We start from the raw sequence: 17,655 nt of genomic DNA on the forward strand, positions 1-17,655 counted from the left end.
AAATCGATGAAAACCGAGGCAAATCAATGAAAACCGAGACAAATTTTTCACTGAAAACATTGATGAAAACCGAAGCAATGAAAACCGAGGTTCCACTGTAATATGCTATGTTTTTCCTATCTAAGGCACAGTTTAAATTAATTCTATCCCTATTCAGAATTGTTGCTGAGCCCATCAGGGGGTCTGTTTAGCCAAGGGGAGAAAGACCTTCACACACAGGCGTAATGCCCATTGGGCAAGGTGGGCAGCTGCCCAGGGCATCACCTTGTGGGGGGCATCAAAATGCTGGGTTCGTTTTTGGGTATTTTAGTGGTTTTCCATTTTTGGCCTGCAGGGGGCGCAGTTTTTAGGCTAGCGGCACCAGAATTTCAGTGTATCATCAGAAGACTGTCCTTATGCTACCCCCCCAAGTTTGGTGAGGTTTGGTTCAGGGAGTTCAAAGTTATGGACTCCCAAAGGGGGTGCCCCTATCCTCCATTGTTTCCAATGGGAGCTAATAGGAGATGGGGGCTACAGTTTTGAGGGTCCATAGCTTTGGCCCCCCTGAACCAAACTGCACCAAAACTGGGGGGTATCATTAGGGCAGTCTCCTGATGAGACCCTGAAAGTTTTGAGACTGTGCTTTCAGAAATGTGCCCCCCCAAGCCTGCAACCCCCATTGACAGCAATGCAGAAAACTCAATGCAGAACAAAGATTCTTGGGCAAATTTCAGGATGTTCTTGCAGGGAGGGTATTCTTGGACATATCAGCACCAAAATTTCAGGGTATCATATGGAGACTGTCATGATGGCAACCCCAAGGTTTGGTGCAGTTTGGTTCAGGGGGTCCAAAGTTATGGACCCTCAAAAGGGTAGCCCCCATCTCCTTAGCAAAGAATGTGGGATGGGGTACCCCATTTGAGGGTCCATAACTTTGGGTCCCCTAAACCAGACTGCACCAAACTTGGGGGGTCCCATTAGGATAGTTTCCAGATGATACCCTGACATTTTGGTGCTGATACATCAAAAAATGCACCCCCTTCAGGAACATCCTAGAAATTTGCCCAAGAATCTTTGTTCTGCATTGAGTTTTCTGTATTGCTGTCAATGGGGGTTGCAGGCTGGGAGGGGCACATTTCTGAAGGCACAGTCTCAAAGCTTTCAGGGTCTCATCAGGAGACTGCCCTGATGATACCCCCAGGTTTGGTGCAGTTTGGTTCAGGGGGGCCAAAGTTATGGACCCTCAAATCTGTAGCCCCCATCTATTAGCTCCCATTGGAAACAATGGGGGATAGGGGCACCCCCTTTGGGAGTCCATAACTTTGGACTCCTTGAACCAAACCTCACCAACCTTGGGGAGTAGCATAAGGACAATCTCCTGATGATATGCTGAAATGTTGGTGCTGATATGTCTAAAAATGCACCCCCTGCAGGCACCAATGTCCTGGTGCAAAAAAAAAATTTGGTCCCGGTGGAGTGGCCGCCCATGTGGGGGGGCATCCAACTCAGGTTTTGCCCAGGGCTACAGTTTGCCCAGGGCTGCCTCGTTACGCCCCTGCCTTCACACTCCATGATTTGCTCCACATTCATAAGGAGTGTTACTTCAGTTTAGGTCCATTAAAATGAATGGACTTAGACTGGAGTAATTCTCCTTAGGGCTGTATTGTTATTGATCCTGGGGACAAGGTGTTGAAAGGGTTGAGAATGTTTTCATTTTCACCTGATACAATTGTGTACCTCAACATCAGTTCCTTCTCACTTTCTGTAAACATAAGCAGTTTTTTCTCCATCCAGTATTTTTAGCAGCAGTGGAAGCTTTCTAAAACAAATCTCTTTGTACTTCTGTTTACTGCTGAATCAGTGCTGTTTTCATGCCTTTAAAATCCTTGTTCTTCCTGTCCCTGCATAAAAGTACAGCTGTCATTTAGCTGATATGATCTGGCAGCATGCCAGTGTAAGGGGTTTCCTTACATAATACTACCTTTGTTTACTCTCAGTGACATAGGCATATAGCCAGGTTTTATTGGCTACCTGACAGCGGCACTTCTTACAGGGACATTTTTACTTGAAATAAAGAACAGGTGATGATGATTCAGTAGCTGGTTGGGGACATGAACAGGCATGAAAGGCGTTAGGCTTGTAGGGATGGTGGACTCAGGGACGTTTTACTTTGCCCTGTAAGCATTCTGAGTATTCTGAATACCTCGATATAACAGACCTTGGCCACCTGGATCCATTCCACGGTGACACTGAGACTAGACTACTGTAATGCACTGTACACGGTCTTCCCTCAAAATCAATGTGGAAGCTCCAGCTGATGCAGAATGCTGCAGTTTGGCAGTCATTGAGAGCTCAGTGGTGCATGTATATTACATCCATTCTACAGTCACTCCACTGCCTGCTCCTTCAGTTACTGGGCTCACTTGAAAGTATTTGCTGTCACATACAAAACCTTTATGGCCTTTGACCCTCATATATGCAAAACTGTCTCCCTCTATGCTCCACCATGACAGCTTCACTTATCTGAACAGGGCCTTCTGCAGGTACCAGCTGCAAATGGGCAAAATCAGTGACTGTAGCAGTGGCGAAGCTACAAGGGGATGGGGGTGCTCTATGCACTGGGTGCACGCCTGGGGGCGTAGAAAATCACCCCAGGCCCCTTCCCCTTTCCCCTGCCCCCTCTGCGGTGCCCCCCTTCCCCACTTTCCCCACTTATCTTAGTTCCTTTCCTTTTTGAGAACTTTTTCAGGCTGCAAAAGGCCTGTTCGCAGTGAAAATGGCCTGAGGAACTACAGTTCCCAGGAGACTTTGGGGCTCACAAGGTCTCCTGGGAAGTATAGTTCCCATCAGGCTGTTTTTACTGAGAATGGGCCTTTTGCAGCCTGAAAAAGTTCTCAAAAAGGAAAGGAACTAAGGCAGACCTGGGCATTATACGGCCCGAGGGCCACATCCGGCCCGCCGGATGACCCTGACTGGCCCCCCTGCTGTGCTGGGGAGCGAGGCGCCTTTGAAAGCCCCGCAGAAGCCGGTTGCCTTGGCTGCCGGCTTCTGCGGGGCTTTCAAAAGCGCCTCGCCCACCTGCCTTTTGGCCCAGCCCTCCACAATATTTTCTGTTTCTTATGCGGCCCCATGGAAAAAATAATTGCCCATCCCTGAACTAAGGTAAGTGTGGGAAGGGGAAAAGGGGGAGCGCTGTGGGGGGGAGAAAATATAGAATGTGCACCAGGCACAGTTTGGCCCAGCTACGCCTCTGGTCTGTAGTCATGTCTTCTCTGTTGTGTCCCCCACCTTGTGAAATGGTCTGCCTGGGGAGATCAGTAACGCTTCCATGCTGCTGGCTTTCTGCAATCCAGGTAAAACTTAATTATTCAAGAGGGCTTTTCTGTGCAAGTGATAGGGTTGCACTGTACAAAATAATTCACAAAGAAACTGGGACAAATCTTTAGGGACAGTCATCTATACTATTGTGTTTCGTTTGCTGTAAGTTGGATCCTATTCTATAAACTTGTGTCATTCAACGTGCCATGTTAATGCTTTGCTTCAGTCCTGTTTTTTAGATTTCTGGTTGATTCTAAAGCCCCAATTCTATATCATTGTTTACTGCATGTCCCATCCTGTTGATTATATTGACCCATTCTGAGTAATCTACCTTGAATCCCAGTGAGAAAAGTGGACAATTGATGATATAAATAAAAATAAAATAAAAAAGAAATAGTTTGTGTATCCGCAAGAGAAAGATTACATATAGAATTGTGCTCTTGTTTTGTAAAAGTTCAGGGGTAAACACCTGGAGAGATCAACTGAAACCAACACTTCTCTTGCAAAACTTAGCCCGGGTCAAAGGCTACTCTCTACCGGTCCTTTCTGAAAATGGAATGAGAATTAATTATGGAGGCAGAGATTACACTTTGGATGAATTTGGTATGTTCACTGCTAGTTATTTCACTGATTGTGGTCGATTCCCCACTTACCATCGACCACCCTTTGCTGCACGCTACTCTCAGTGCGCGTCATTTCTGGCGCACTCCCAGGCTTCCCCATGACCCCATGCTCTGCGTGGGGTCATCAAAAGGCACAGTTTTGAGGAGCGCCAGGAATGATGTACACTGAGGGGGCTCGAGAGCGGCAGCGTCGGGGCGGCTGCGTTGTCGCCGCCCCTGTAGTGGGGAGTGCCGTGGGACCCCGCACTACTTGGCGAGAGTAGCGCGCAGCAGATGGTAAGTGGGGAATCGACCTGTGTTTCTTCCTATTCGGTGTTTTCCATGAATGTTTATATTTACCTGGACAAATAATTTTAAAACTGCATTTAAAATTGTAGGGTGTGATCGTGCTATAGAAGACCAGCTCAGCATGTACAACTGGGGCATTCCAGTTGCAGACCGTGGGCAAGTGAAAGAGAGAAGTGCATGGCAGCATGCCTTCCCGTAACTAGCTGTGGAATGTGCCTGTGCTGAGACCCCTAAATCCAAAAGAAAGCCATTGAATTTAAGGCATTTTTCAATACAACTGTAAATGCGAACACACACTGATTTCATTACTTCGGTGTGCATTTGCACTTGCTTAAATGGTCTCTCTTTATTTCAGAGGTCAACAAAAAACTACATGAACACCTCGGACCTGCGGAAGAACGGCTTGCTCTTCACATTCTCAGAACTCAGGGCTTGGTGCCTGAACATGTAGAGACAAGAACCTTGTACAGTACCTTCCAGCCAAACATCTCACAAGTACTTTAAACTTCTTTTACTTTCCTAGCACTTTTGGCATAGCTAGATACAGAGAACACATTCAAATCTGAGTACAGTGTGGAAATAGATCCCAGCTCTCCTTCTCCACCTTCCTTTACGTGAAGATTCTAATTGTCCATAAATGAGGCTATATCTTGTACTGTAACACATACAAGTCTAAGTGGGAGTCCTTTAAATCATCTTTAATCGTTCTGTTTAAATCAAAAGGATTTAGAAAGTGTTTACTTTGTTTGGATTACGCTTTGTTTTGGGACGAATCACCATGAACTATTGCACCCAAGTTTTGTACTACAAAATTCTAGTATGTATTAAAGTGTGGTAAATATCAGCCAGGTAATAAGAATTAAAGAAAATCTAAAGACATTATGAAGTAATTAACCACAATTGTTTCCTAATTTTTGGCATTCATGAAATATTGGTTAGTCAGATAGTATGATTATTTTCTTTATTTTCATGTATAAATCAATATTTCATCAATGGACTTCTTAGTTATAGTACATTGGGTTGGATGGAAATGAATGTTTCTGCTAGTGGAAGGGGAGTTGTAATTTCTGCCAGCTTCCTGCCAGCTTCCTGCTGCAGACCTCCAGTTTGCCCCCGTACCATTCTTGATCATTCTTTGTCCCTCAAAGAGGAACATTTTGGAAGATCACTGGACTGTGGCAGGAAGCAGGGAGACAGGAAATTCTGTTCAGCTGGTTGCAGTGCCTTGTGTTAGTGGAGAACTTCATCTGGATCACACTCATTATCTCAGAGACAGATATGGCCTTGGATTGTTCCAGGAAAGCCTCCAAATCTGCTGTAGTAACTTAATTTCAATATAAAACCAGCTCTGCATTGGACAGCTCCATTGTGGGATCCTTGACTGCTTGTGTGTGTGTGTGTGTGTGTGTGTGTGTGTGTGTGTCAGTTGTTTTATTTTGTTTAAAATATTTATAAGTCTGTCTTTATCCTGTGCATTTCAGGACACAAGGCAGATAACAACAATATAAAAACTATTTTTTTATAAAACGTTAAAACAAAAGACATAACAATATGTGTTTTTTAAAATATCTAAAAGCACCTTCTGTTCCCACCAGCAGTGTAGTTCCCCTTTGTCCAGGATTAGCTTTCCAGAGAGCCAGGGTGGTAGCAACCTTCCCCACCACATAGGAGCCCCTTTTGGGAGGCTGTTCCAGGCACAGGGGCCTGTCACTGAAAAGGTTATTGGTTCTGTTTGAATGACACTGTAGTTTGCAGTAACAAAATATGCTGAATCGCACAGTATTTTTCTTGCCAGTAAAGTGTTCCCAATCCTTGTTAGCAAAGGAACTCTAAATTAAATCTGCATGGTCATGTGTGGCGAATTCAACACTTCAATTACCGAAATTCTTTGCAAAGTGCCTTTGTGTGCTCCCAGAGGAAGCCCAGAGCCCTCTTAGTTGTGCAAAACAAGTTGCACAATCTTTGGAGCAAGATGTATCAGATGACACTGGAAAAATTAAAGTGTTGGTTTAGTGTGTTTTTTAATACTTACTTGACTGGGGTTTTCTTGGTGCAGGGAAAGCTTCAGATGTGGGTGGATGTCTTCCCCAAAAGCTTGGGCCCTCCTGGCCCTCCTTTCAACATCACTCCTCGCAAAGCTAAGAAGTGAGTAGACCACGATGAAGGCAGGGGCTCTGCTTTTTCTGGAAATTCCACACAATGATACCATATCGCTATGTTAAGAACAATGTGTGGGTGAAATGTTTTGGATAGTGTTCTGTAATGTTTTGCTCTTACCTTATACCAGTGGTGGCGAACCTATGGCACGGGTGCCAGAGGTGGCACTCAGAGCCTTCTCTATGGGCTCACGCAGAGTGCCCCCCCCCGCCCCCGCACACACATCTAGGCTGGCCTGAGCCACTGGGCTCGATTATTAGCATTAAACCTAAGACCTAGTTTTGGGGAAGCAGTGTAGGTAACCCTGTTAAGCGCTGTTACGCCCCACTGATTTTCATGTGAAGAACTAAAGCATGATCCTTTACCTGGGAGTAAGCTCAGTTGCTGGCAATGGGGCTTGCTTCTGAGTAAACCCTCCTAGGGTCATGATTCACCCGTTGGGAGAGTTGCATGGTTGCTTCAAAGCAAAACCACCAACTACCACCAAGCTTGCTCCCAAGTAACGCACACCTCGGAGTCAACTGTTTTTTCTAAACTAAAACCTCAGTATTCAGGTTAAATTGCCATGTTGGCACTTTGCGATAAATAAGTGGGTTTTGGGTTGAAATTTGGGCACTCGGTTTCGAAAAGGTTCGCCATCACTGCCTTATACCCTTCCTGCCTACTTTCTGCAGGATACTAAGTCAAGAGTAGAACCTTTGTGACTTCATTTTTCCCAATCTGTATTACAGATATGAACTGCGGGTCATTATATGGAATACAAAGGATGTCATTCTAGATGAGAAAAGCATCACAGGGGAAGAAATGAGTGACATTTATGTGAAAGGGTAAGGCTGCTGTAGCCCAGATCTACTGAACATAGCTGTTAGGATCAGGGGTGTTCAATTCTGGCGCTTCAGATGTTAATGGACTACAATTCCCCTGCTGGCATGGCAGAGGCTGATGGGAACTGTAGTCCATGAACATCTGAAGTACCAGAGCTGGACACCTCTGTGTTAGATAATAATTTGAAATTTTCCATTTCTCATTAAGAACTCCAAAGAATGAATAATATGGTAACATTTATGCAAAGACTACATTGAAATTCATTGGTTTCAGCTCACTGAATTATGTTAGGGTCAACTTAGAGACTGTGAAATCACTAGTGTGAGCCATCTATAAAATAGACCAAGAAGCTTTGTAGAAGGCCAGATACTAAGTTCCTTTTGTTCATGAAAAAAGCCAATCTGTATTTATTATGTGTAATATTTATTTATTTATTTATTTATTTATTTATTTATTTATTTATTTATTTATTTATTTATTTATTAATTAATTAGATTTTTATACTGCCCCATCCCCAAGGGGCTCCTATGTAAAATAGATGTACCTCAAGGGATTTGTGAGTTCAAAGTCAGAGGTGATTCATGAAATGAATGGTTTAGTGGAACATGTTTCATTTTTAATGTAATGAAATGTCTCTTTGAATCTGCCGTGAGGATCGGTCATATGCCTTTTTAGTCATCTGGAGTTCAAGGGATTTCATTGGGATTTAGAGTTCTAGCACTGTGTGTTATGAAGAGTACAAGCCACATTTCATTGAATTCCGATGGGTCTAATGGAGTGAAATCAAGTATTGCCAAAATCTGTATTTCATTTCTAGTGCGTTAGAACATAAATGCCATCCTTCAGTCTGGTAATCACTGTGAAGTGCTGTTTCATTGCAAACAGTCGTCGGTTCCATTAGGTGTGAATGGCCAAATTTTCTTGCTTCTGATTTTCAGATGGATGCCTGGATTTGAAGAAAATAAGCAGAAAACAGATGTGCATTACAGGTCCCTGGATGGGGAGGGGAATTTCAACTGGAGATTCATTTTTCCTTTTGATTATTTTCCAGCTGAGCAGCTCTGTACTGTTTCCAAAAAGGTGATTTTTTTTCAAATAAAGTTCAAGATAATTGTTAATCTTGAGACCAAATTGTACATGATGCTGAGTAGGATCTAACTCTTTCCTAAGAGTTTGTTTTGATATGGTTTGCTTTGTTTCTTTTAATGCAGCCAGCCCCCATGGAGGACAAAGATCCTTTTAGCCCTTTATATTCCTCTCCTACAAGTTTCCCCTGCTTTGGCAATTCTGAGTAGACCAATATCAAAGAGGAAAGAATTGAGCAGCCCTTCTTCCTTCCACACCACATTTCCTGTTAACCTCCCATGTTTCCCATTTTTGCTTTTCATTAAAAGCAGCCAGCAAACTATTACATTCATCTACCATGAGATGTCTATTGTGGCATAAGGGATGTTGGAGGGGCACAGTGGAGACAACAACATGTCCCTCTCCTTCTCAGCCCCCCGCAGGATCACGTCTTGCATCTACCACACTCAGTGAGGTGACCGATGCACCTTATAAAGTGCTGCGTACTAGCCAGCTGATTAACAGCAACTGGCTCTTTAAGACTTGGGCACCAACTGACAGCCGGCCCTTTAATAGTCAGCTATCTGACAATGTTAGGAAGCTCCACCCTAAGAGCCAGGAAGGGGAGTGACAGGGGAGAAATTGCTCTGAAGGTGCTGTTGGTCCCTCGCAGGCTGGCCCACATCCACATAAGCCTTCTGGGTAGAGGCATCCCACTTGGCAAGCCCCAAGTCTGGGTAAGGTCTTCAGAAGGCTTGAGAGAGGAGGTCAGGGAGGGAAGGCCAGCTCTGACTCCCAGGAGAGAAGAGCTAAGATAGAGGAGGTAGATTAAGGTGGTACCCAACCCTCTATGTCTGAGGCCAAGGGAAGGCCTGCCAGCCAAATTAAGCCCAGGTGCATGACAACCAGGGCTGGGATTCTTGCAAGTAGCATAAAGCAAGTCATGTAATCGTATAGCTTCATCCTTCTACACAGAAGATCCTCCTTGTGATCACTGCAAATCTTTGTCTCATTTTGTAAGCTCATAAGCCTCCTCTCTATATCCAACAGCATGTGGATCCCAATTTGATTAACATGTGCAGCCCTCCTGAAAACGCAACTTACCATTTTCAAGGGGGCTGTGATGGGGGTAGAACTGGCCAGTTCTGTGTGCAGAGCATTTATACATGGGAGGAAGGAGAGAGGATGCAGTAGTGAACATCAGCTCCATAAAATATGATGACTTCTTCTCTTTAGGAACACTTCTGGAGTCTTGACAGTACGGAATTCAGAATCCCACCCAAGCTTATCGTTCAGATATGGGACAACGATAAGTTTTCCTTGGATGACTATCTGGGTATGACTTTAAATTTAACCAGAGGGTTGTGGAGAGATCTGTCAAAGAAACAACCAATTGCTGTTGCCCGAGTTATAAAACTTTGCATGTGGTGGGAAAAGTGCATGGAAGGAGACTTTTCTTCCTGTCCTATAATAGTAGAACTTGGGAACATCCAATGAAATGGTTGGGAAATAGGTTCAGAACAGAGAAAAGGAAACACTTGTTTACTCAAAAAGTAATTAAACTGGAATTCACTGGCAGGGGAAGTAGTGATGGTCACATGTATAGATAGTTTTAAAAGAGGTTAGACAGAGTCATAAAGGGGAGGTTAGGGGCCACTAGTCATGGTGTCCGAAGAGATCCTCCATATCTACAGGCAACAATCCTCTGAATACCAGTGTTACAGCCCTATGCACAGACTGGGTGGCCAGCTGCAGCCAAGCCACTGCACCACTCTCAAAGGGGCTTCCCAGCAGCACCACCACCAAGAAGCCCCATTGCCCCCCACCCGTCTTATGCTGCTGACTGAGGTCCCATACGTCAGAACTACCAGTCGCTAGCATAACACAACGACTGGCCAGGAGGAAGCTGACTAATGCTGGCTCCTCCCCCAGCCCGCCCTCTCTTCATTGGCAGTGGCAGCCCCATGATGCTAGCATGGCATCTAGTGCCGCACTCCAGTGACGTGGGAAGGTGGCGGAGCCCACATGGCAGTGGGATCACCCTCCTTCTGGCATAAGTGCCCCGAGGAGGGCATTTGTGCCTGTGGAAGCCCACACCACTTCCGCCGGCAGCCCCCCCTCCTTTGAATGGGCTCTTAGGATGCAACAGGAGGGGAAGGCCTCAGTCTCTATGCCCTATTTGTCCTCTGCAGTGTGAAACAGTGTGCTAGATTATGTGGACAACTGGTCTGATCTAATAGGCTCTTCTTAAGTTCTTACTGAAAAATTGACAGAGTATATAAGATTGGTTTTTTCCCTTCCTTTTTCCTGTAGGTTTTGTTGAACTTGATTTACACAATGCGGTTATCCCGGCAAAGGTTTCAGAAAAGTGCACGTTGGACATGCTTCCAGAATCTAAGCCCATCAATTCTTTCAAGCCCCTGAAAGCTGCTTCGCTCTTTGAACAGAAGTCCATGAAAGGGTGGTGGCCATGCTACCAGGAAAAAGATGGCTCACGTGTCTTAGCAGTAGGCTTCGCTTAATATGTATAAACAGTTCCTTAGTTGCTAGAATTTCAGTCTTGGTAATGAACCTTTCCTATATCTCACACAACTGTTTTCCCTCTTAAAAGTCCTTTAAGCTCAAACCTGACTAATTTAATGGCACATGTGATCACTATGGCAATAATGCCACGCACAAGTGTGTGCAACCTCAGCCTATCATAGGCAGTGTCCCCTGAAAGCAAATTTCCTGCTGTTTAAGTGGACATGATCCATTGGTTTTGTCTTTGACATTTTCTGGTTGATGGCTAAATTCTGCATGTTCCATTGTATGTGTCTTTAAAACACTGGTGTGGATCCTGTGGAAATGGGCTCTGCCTTTGCCTTCCTATGGCAACTTTCTGAGGCACCCCTCCCCAAACAAAAAGCCGCCTGGCATTTGCGGTGAGGATGAGGAATCAGACACAATTGTGCTTTTTCTTTCTCCAGTAGAGCCTCCACAGAATTCAGTGATAGAAGGCAGTTTTGCCCCATTCACCCCCAGTACAGACACTGCTTGTGTCTAGCAGCTTTTTATCCCTGGGCATCCCCCAAGAGTGCTTTTGACTGGGGAAGGTGGGGACACAGAGATCTTAAGAAGGCAGAGACTAGTTCCTGGGACAGAATCAAATCAATTACATATATAATAAAACCAAGGATTGTGCACTTACAACTTTATATCCTTGTCACATAAGATTTAATCAAAATTTGAATACAATCACAGGAAGAAGGCAGTTTTGTATAGCCAAGGAGGATTTCACACACATGCAATGAGAATCATTTGTAAAATTTAGCATGGGACGGAGGGCAGAATCAGGAACATTACGTATACACAAACATGCAGGGGTTTTTTAGTAGGTTTTAAAATGTGCAAGATTTTTACAAGCATTATTTTTCAACATATATGTCAAAGGAGAAGCAAGGTAAAGCTGGATGGAGTATGAAGTTTATTCACATGTCCCTAGAAGTACAAATGTTTAAACTTGAAAATAGTTAAAAGACCTTCCCTTTTAGGTAAAATTTACTGTGAAGATTTTGATTACCGGTATATTTTGGTTTATCTGAAGGGTAAAATAGAGATGACTCTGGAGGTCCTTGGAGAAAAAGACATCGATGAGCGGCCAGCTGGTAAAGGAAGAGATGAACCTAACATGAACCCAAAGTTAGATCTACCAAAGTGAGAAACTTCCTTTTTTTCTAATTAATCTGAATGTCTTATAGAATACTCCCCAATACCCCAAAGAATTTAGATTATTTTTTAAAAATATTGTCTGCATTGTTTCCGAGACGAAAGCGCCTCCACACTCTTAATTTCAACAGGATGTCTGTGAATTTCCATAGTTGGAGGCTTACTGAGGAGCTGAATTTTCCTTCAATCCAGTCCACCGACTAAGACTCTGTAGATGTAATTGGAATGCATTTATATATTTATTTATTGGCACAACTAAGCCCACACTTCAGCAGAGTAGCTACTGGGTATACAGACATTGTAGGAGAGGCAGATTTGCATGTTAACCTCCAGGGAGAAAGGCCTTGGCTGGGGAAAGCGGGGTATTAAAACTAATAAAATAAAATAAAAATTAAGTGGCGTGTGGAAAAGAATAATGTGGTGCAATCAGGAAAGAATAATGTGGTTCAGTTTTACGAAAGACCTTAGACCTTCATAAAACTTGGCATTAGACCTTCGACAATACATAGATCTTCGTAAAACTAGGCATTCACATTCTGCAGTCATCCGAGCCCACTTTAGCGCTTGGTTACATAGACTTTGGCTTTTAGCCTTTTGGTGACATCAGAGCATCTATAGTATACCTTCTTATTGAATGCAGTTGTTATCATTTGGTATATTTGGTTTTCTTTTTGTACTGAAAATAAAAAAAAATTAAAAAGAGCATCTATACCTATAGAAGGCAGACAACCCTCTGGCAGTCCAGTCCCACTGAGATATTAGGGCAGGTCAAGCAATGTCTTCAGAAGAAGTAGATGGATCAGAGAGTTCAGGGTTAGTTGTAAGTAAGAAAAGGACAAGAAGGGAAATGGAGGATCCTTGGAGACTGTTCAAAAGCAAGGCTGGCCCAACATAATCAGCAACAGTTCTTTACCCCCTGATAAAGCAATTTCAAGGTAAATAAAGTACTTCTCTGGTGAATTCAGTTAAACTTGGTCCTTTGGGAAAACACACCTGTGACCCGGGGGACCCAGTGGTTTTGTAATCTGCAGGCTCTTTTCTTTTAATTCAGGGAACACAATGGCCCAGCACTGTAGGGAATGACAAAATGAACTTTCACCTGAGGCATCAAAATAATCCTGCAATGGCCTGCAATGTTCAAAGGGCACTTGAACACCTGTTTCCTATAACTGGTCAACTTGAGATGCTGTACATAGGGATGCTTATAATCTCTTCCTACAAAATGGCCATGACTGTCCCATGGCCTGTAAACATGCTTGTGCACTAATGGGGTTTATGTATTTCTTTTTCTTCTTTCAAAATATAGTCGTCCAGAAACTTCCTTCCTTTGGTTCACAAATCCTTGCAAGACTATGAAATTCATTGTCTGGCGCAGATTCAAATGGGTCTTCATAGGCCTCATCTTCCTGCTGATTGTGCTCCTATTTGTGGCAATCTTCCTCTATTCATTGCCGGTATGCATTTTACATTTTGTAACGTTTTCCCCCAGTTGTAACATTAGGTCTTTCTGGGTTAGATAGAAGTAGGATAGAAGCTTGAATTCAGGATTTAAATTTGTGCAGGGCAGAATTCCTACAGATATTGAAGGGTTTTTTGTGTGTGTGTTTCAAAATGCTCAACTACTTTAATTATTTTCAGTAAGCAGTGGTAAAACAATAACTCCAAGGGAATTTTAGGTGGCGTGGGAAGATAGAAAAAGCAAGAAAACCTCTGGATGCCTGAGAATCACTCATTCCTTTCGAGTGGCGTATGTCAGGGGCTAGGAAAGGGGCATTCCTGGACCGAAAGCCCAGTGGTAGCTGACTGTGGTCAGGAATGCCCCTGACCTACCTTCAGCTGCACTGGCGTAGCACTCTACGGCAGCAGAGCCTCAGAGCAGCAGGCTCTTCCAGGATCAGGCACTGCGGAGCTGTGCAGTACCCGACTGCCCAGGTATTTGCTCCCTCTGCCGGCGCATTTGTCACTTGCACCAGTGGAGTGGGCACCCACATCAGCACAGGACTGCGCCACCTCCATGGGCCGATTCCCACCCCCCACCACCATGAACTGGGATATAAGAAACTTGCTCTGATATTCTAATAGCCAAGTTGTCCAAACTTGAGGATATTTATATTTGGTGACTGGATCTGCAAACGGGCAATACAGATCATTCTACAAAAAAAAAGGCAATACATCCAATGATGTACAATACATCCAATGATGTAAGCTGCTTTGATCTCCACCATGGAGAAAGGTGCAGTGTAATTGAAGTAAGTAAGGTATACCGCTGAAGATGGAAGGCTGATAAAAGATAGGTTGGTAAATGTCTGAGAAGGAGAGAATGAACCAGGGAAGAGGAGACAACATGGGGCTTGCTGTGAGGAAAGAGAAGAGAAGTACTCTGGGGTGGGAGATACGGAAAATGAGGTTACCTTTCCACACACAAATCCCTGGGCTCCCTACCATACAAGTGGGCCTGGCATCATCCCTCTGGGCCTAGGTAGAGGCTGCTGGGAAGAGCAGGTAAGCTGAAAACAAAGGGCCAGATAAATGTAGGTTGGCTATTGCATGGGAAGGAGAGAAGGAACCAAGAAAAGTGTAAAGACTATGAGTACTTTGAGGAAAGAAGTAGTGGAGGAGAGGGCAATGAAATGTCCCTCGCAAGTCCTTGCAGGTTCTCATTTGTTATATATCTAATACTGAAATTGGCTCCAAAATATGGATCAAACAGTTCATATAGTGGGACCACATATGGATAAGAGAGACATTTCTACAAACTTGGTTGAATTCCCAAGTTGGCAAAAAATATTCTGAAACCTATTAAAATGTGGTGGTTCAAAACCCATTAAATTGTAACATTTTTAAAAAATTCCAACTGAAATCTCACAAGACGACATCATGCCCATCTGCAGCAGTTTTGCTTTGCCTAGGTTGGTATTGGGAAAGGAGGACAGATAGCGAAAAATGTAGGTAGGTAGGAACAAAGGAAGGAAGGAATCGGAGAAAGGGGAGGGACAGAGGGGAAGCTGAAGAAGAAAGAGAGAACAGAAAAACAAGTAAACGGAAGGAAAGGAAAAAAGCAGGGAAATGGAAGAGGCCGCTGTGGTCACCAGCAGAAGAGGGGAAAAAACAAAAGCAGAGTTCATAGGAAGAGGAATAAGAAGGCAGCACCCATGATCCCTAGTGGGTTCCCTGCTTTTTGTGCCATGTATAAAATCATCTCACAATTCAGGGCATTGTAGGTACAGCCAAATCCTCTGCACTCCTCTCAATAGCATCCCCTCCCCCACAGTGTATGCTGTCATCTGTCCTAGGGGTGTAGCCTACTGAGTGCAAACAGCTGTTTCAGATCTGGATTTGCTGTCACTGGACTTGGGGTGATTAGCCAAATGGCACAGTTGTGAAATAATATACCCTGGTTTTCCTTCAGGTTATTATATATCTCAATCTGACTACTGATAAAACGTGTCATTTAAAATGACCCTGTGTGTTTAAATGTTTAACGTGCATTTTGACCTTCTTTTTTTTTTCTTTTTTGTAGAACTACCTGTCAATGAGGATTGTGAGCCCTATTTAAAAAAGTTGAATTGCAACATTGCAATGACAACTTCTACATATGGACCAAATATATCAGTTAGCCAAATCATTCAAGTTCCCCATTGTGCCTGTAACTCTGCTCCCTTATGTTTTTAACCATGAAGGGGATAATTTCTAAGAATTTAACTGTCCTTCATTAAGTTTTGGGTAATTAAAGGAAGACGATACCATGTTCTATCTCTTCCAGAGTAGGTTGTGTTATTCTGTTACAGAAAAGCAAAAAAGAGTCTTATAGCCCATATTGTGGACTTTTTATGGATTACACTTTCACAGATTAGCAGTGCAATTCTATGCATGGGCCAAAACCAGTGATGGAGAATATTTTGGACTCAAGTAAAAAATTCTGGACAGCAAGTAAAAAATTCAGAAAATGCCTAATATAACTCTGTTGGCATGTCACTTCCCCAACAAAGAAGAAAAAAATATTTATGCATTTATTTCTTTTTAAAAATTGTGGCACTATGTATTATATAAAGAAATGTCAAATAATTATAAAAATTACTAAACTGAAAATAGGGAGAATAGTCATTGTTGAATGTTGGTGAACATTGGTGTGTCACCAAAACTGTTGTGTCATGTCACCTTTGATACGCATGTTACTATCACTACCCTGTACTGTAGTACTCTGCATAGGATAGGCCAGCTGTCTTCTTCAACGCACCAGTATATGAAAATTATGTCTTCCTTGATTTTACATGACTTTTTTTTCAAAATGTTTGTTACTTTTCCCTCTATCTTTACAGATCAGCTCTATTTAAAGTATTTTTATCAAGTGCACTTTGAAATCCTGCCTCTTCACTCACTGAAAAACCAGATACTATACGTATTTTTGTAAAGCAAAATGTAGTGCAATAAAAACTGTTAACTAGTGATGTAAAAGATCACTGTACTGTACATTTCCAACTTTATGAGCAAAACAATGAAATAAGGGATAAAGTCACAATTTGTCCTTGTGGTGGTTATTTCCGAGTAGCAAATATGCAGACATCAAGTTGATAGTTGTATAATATGCTCATCCTATTCAGTTAGGCTCATCTACCCCTACTGAAATCTGTGGTTTGGGGATGGCAGATGTAATTCTGCATGGGATCAAACAGTACATTTTTCTTGTTTCTTTCACTACTCAGTATTATGAGATACAGTATTATTTCTTGTGCTTTCTGCATTAATGTTTCTGTGGATCCAGAACAGAAGTGGAACCATTAAAGAATTAGAGCAGGTTTGATCTAGAGTATCTACTCTACTAATGATGGTGCTTTCCTGCAATACATGAGGCTCCTCCACCAGTGAAAGAGTCTTTGTAAAGGCTCCTTGAGCTGAATGAGCTACCACAATGGAGTCTACTGGCTCCAGCTTGGTATTTGCTGCTCCCGTTTAACAACTCAGTGATATCCTTACCTAGTAGTTTCACCAGGCTCTACAGCACTCACAGACAGACTCTTTTTTTCAAAAGTCATAGCTGTCTTAGGGCTGATAACCCAATCTTACCATGTGTTTACCCTGCATTATGCATTCTTAAGGAGTGGATGTTTTTCAGTGTTGATAAATAGACAGGAGAAAAACCCAGCCTGGTTTTATCTTCTGCCTTTTACCACAGTTTCATCTGTAGAAATCAGAAGATAGCGCTCTTCACAGAACGAAATAAACGTTTTTGCCTGCACCAAGGTGCCAAGAAATATGTCAGTGAAAAACCTGACACAAATTGTCAAACCATTACTAGATCCATAGGTTAGCTCAAGGACATTGCGTCCCCCCCCTCCCCGATAAATTGCAGGACACTCACCTGAAATTCTATGGATAGATTTTGGGATTGCTAGTGGGATTTTAACCACTAGTGTGATACTTTTTATTAGAACCAGCCAAAGTGTCACAAATTAAAGAGCAAGCTTTTGACTTCCTCAGAACTCTTCATCAAGTTGGATGTAATACAAAAGTGTGTGGGGGGGGGGAGGATATGCTGTCAGGCAGAGATCTGACAGGCAGTGGTTCTATATGCTTCCAGCCGAACACAGAATGTGGTTTTCAGACTTATCTAAGGTGCAATGTGGGGCCTTTTTCCACCAATATGGAAAAAGACTTCAGATTTCCCAGGTTCTTTGATAAAGAAATAATCAGG

At 43.1% G+C, this 17,655-nt stretch overlaps 1 protein-coding gene across 3 annotated transcripts in view; it reads left to right on the forward strand.

Annotated features, from left to right (window-relative positions):
- MYOF (myoferlin) overlaps positions 1 to 16,479 on the forward strand; it is a 118,574-nt gene extending 102,095 nt beyond the window's left edge. For all 3 annotated transcript variants that reach the window (XM_048505859.1, XM_048505860.1, XM_048505861.1), the window contains 10 exons: positions 3,752 to 3,900; positions 4,564 to 4,703; positions 6,265 to 6,353; positions 7,097 to 7,192; positions 8,129 to 8,270; positions 9,492 to 9,591; positions 10,569 to 10,762; positions 11,842 to 11,951; positions 13,270 to 13,417; positions 15,484 to 16,479. In XM_048505859.1, the coding sequence (XP_048361816.1) occupies positions 3,752 to 3,900; positions 4,564 to 4,703; positions 6,265 to 6,353; positions 7,097 to 7,192; positions 8,129 to 8,270; positions 9,492 to 9,591; positions 10,569 to 10,762; positions 11,842 to 11,951; positions 13,270 to 13,417; positions 15,484 to 15,519 (1,204 nt within the window). In that variant the 3' untranslated portion in view covers positions 15,520 to 16,479. The remainder of the gene's footprint in view (positions 1 to 3,751; positions 3,901 to 4,563; positions 4,704 to 6,264; positions 6,354 to 7,096; positions 7,193 to 8,128; positions 8,271 to 9,491; positions 9,592 to 10,568; positions 10,763 to 11,841; positions 11,952 to 13,269; positions 13,418 to 15,483) is intronic.
- The last annotated feature ends 1,176 nt before the right edge of the window (positions 16,480 to 17,655 follow it).

Source organism: Sphaerodactylus townsendi, linkage group LG08, assembly GCF_021028975.2.
Source record: "Sphaerodactylus townsendi isolate TG3544 linkage group LG08, MPM_Stown_v2.3, whole genome shotgun sequence".
Taxonomy (NCBI): domain Eukaryota; kingdom Metazoa; phylum Chordata; class Lepidosauria; order Squamata; family Sphaerodactylidae; genus Sphaerodactylus; species Sphaerodactylus townsendi.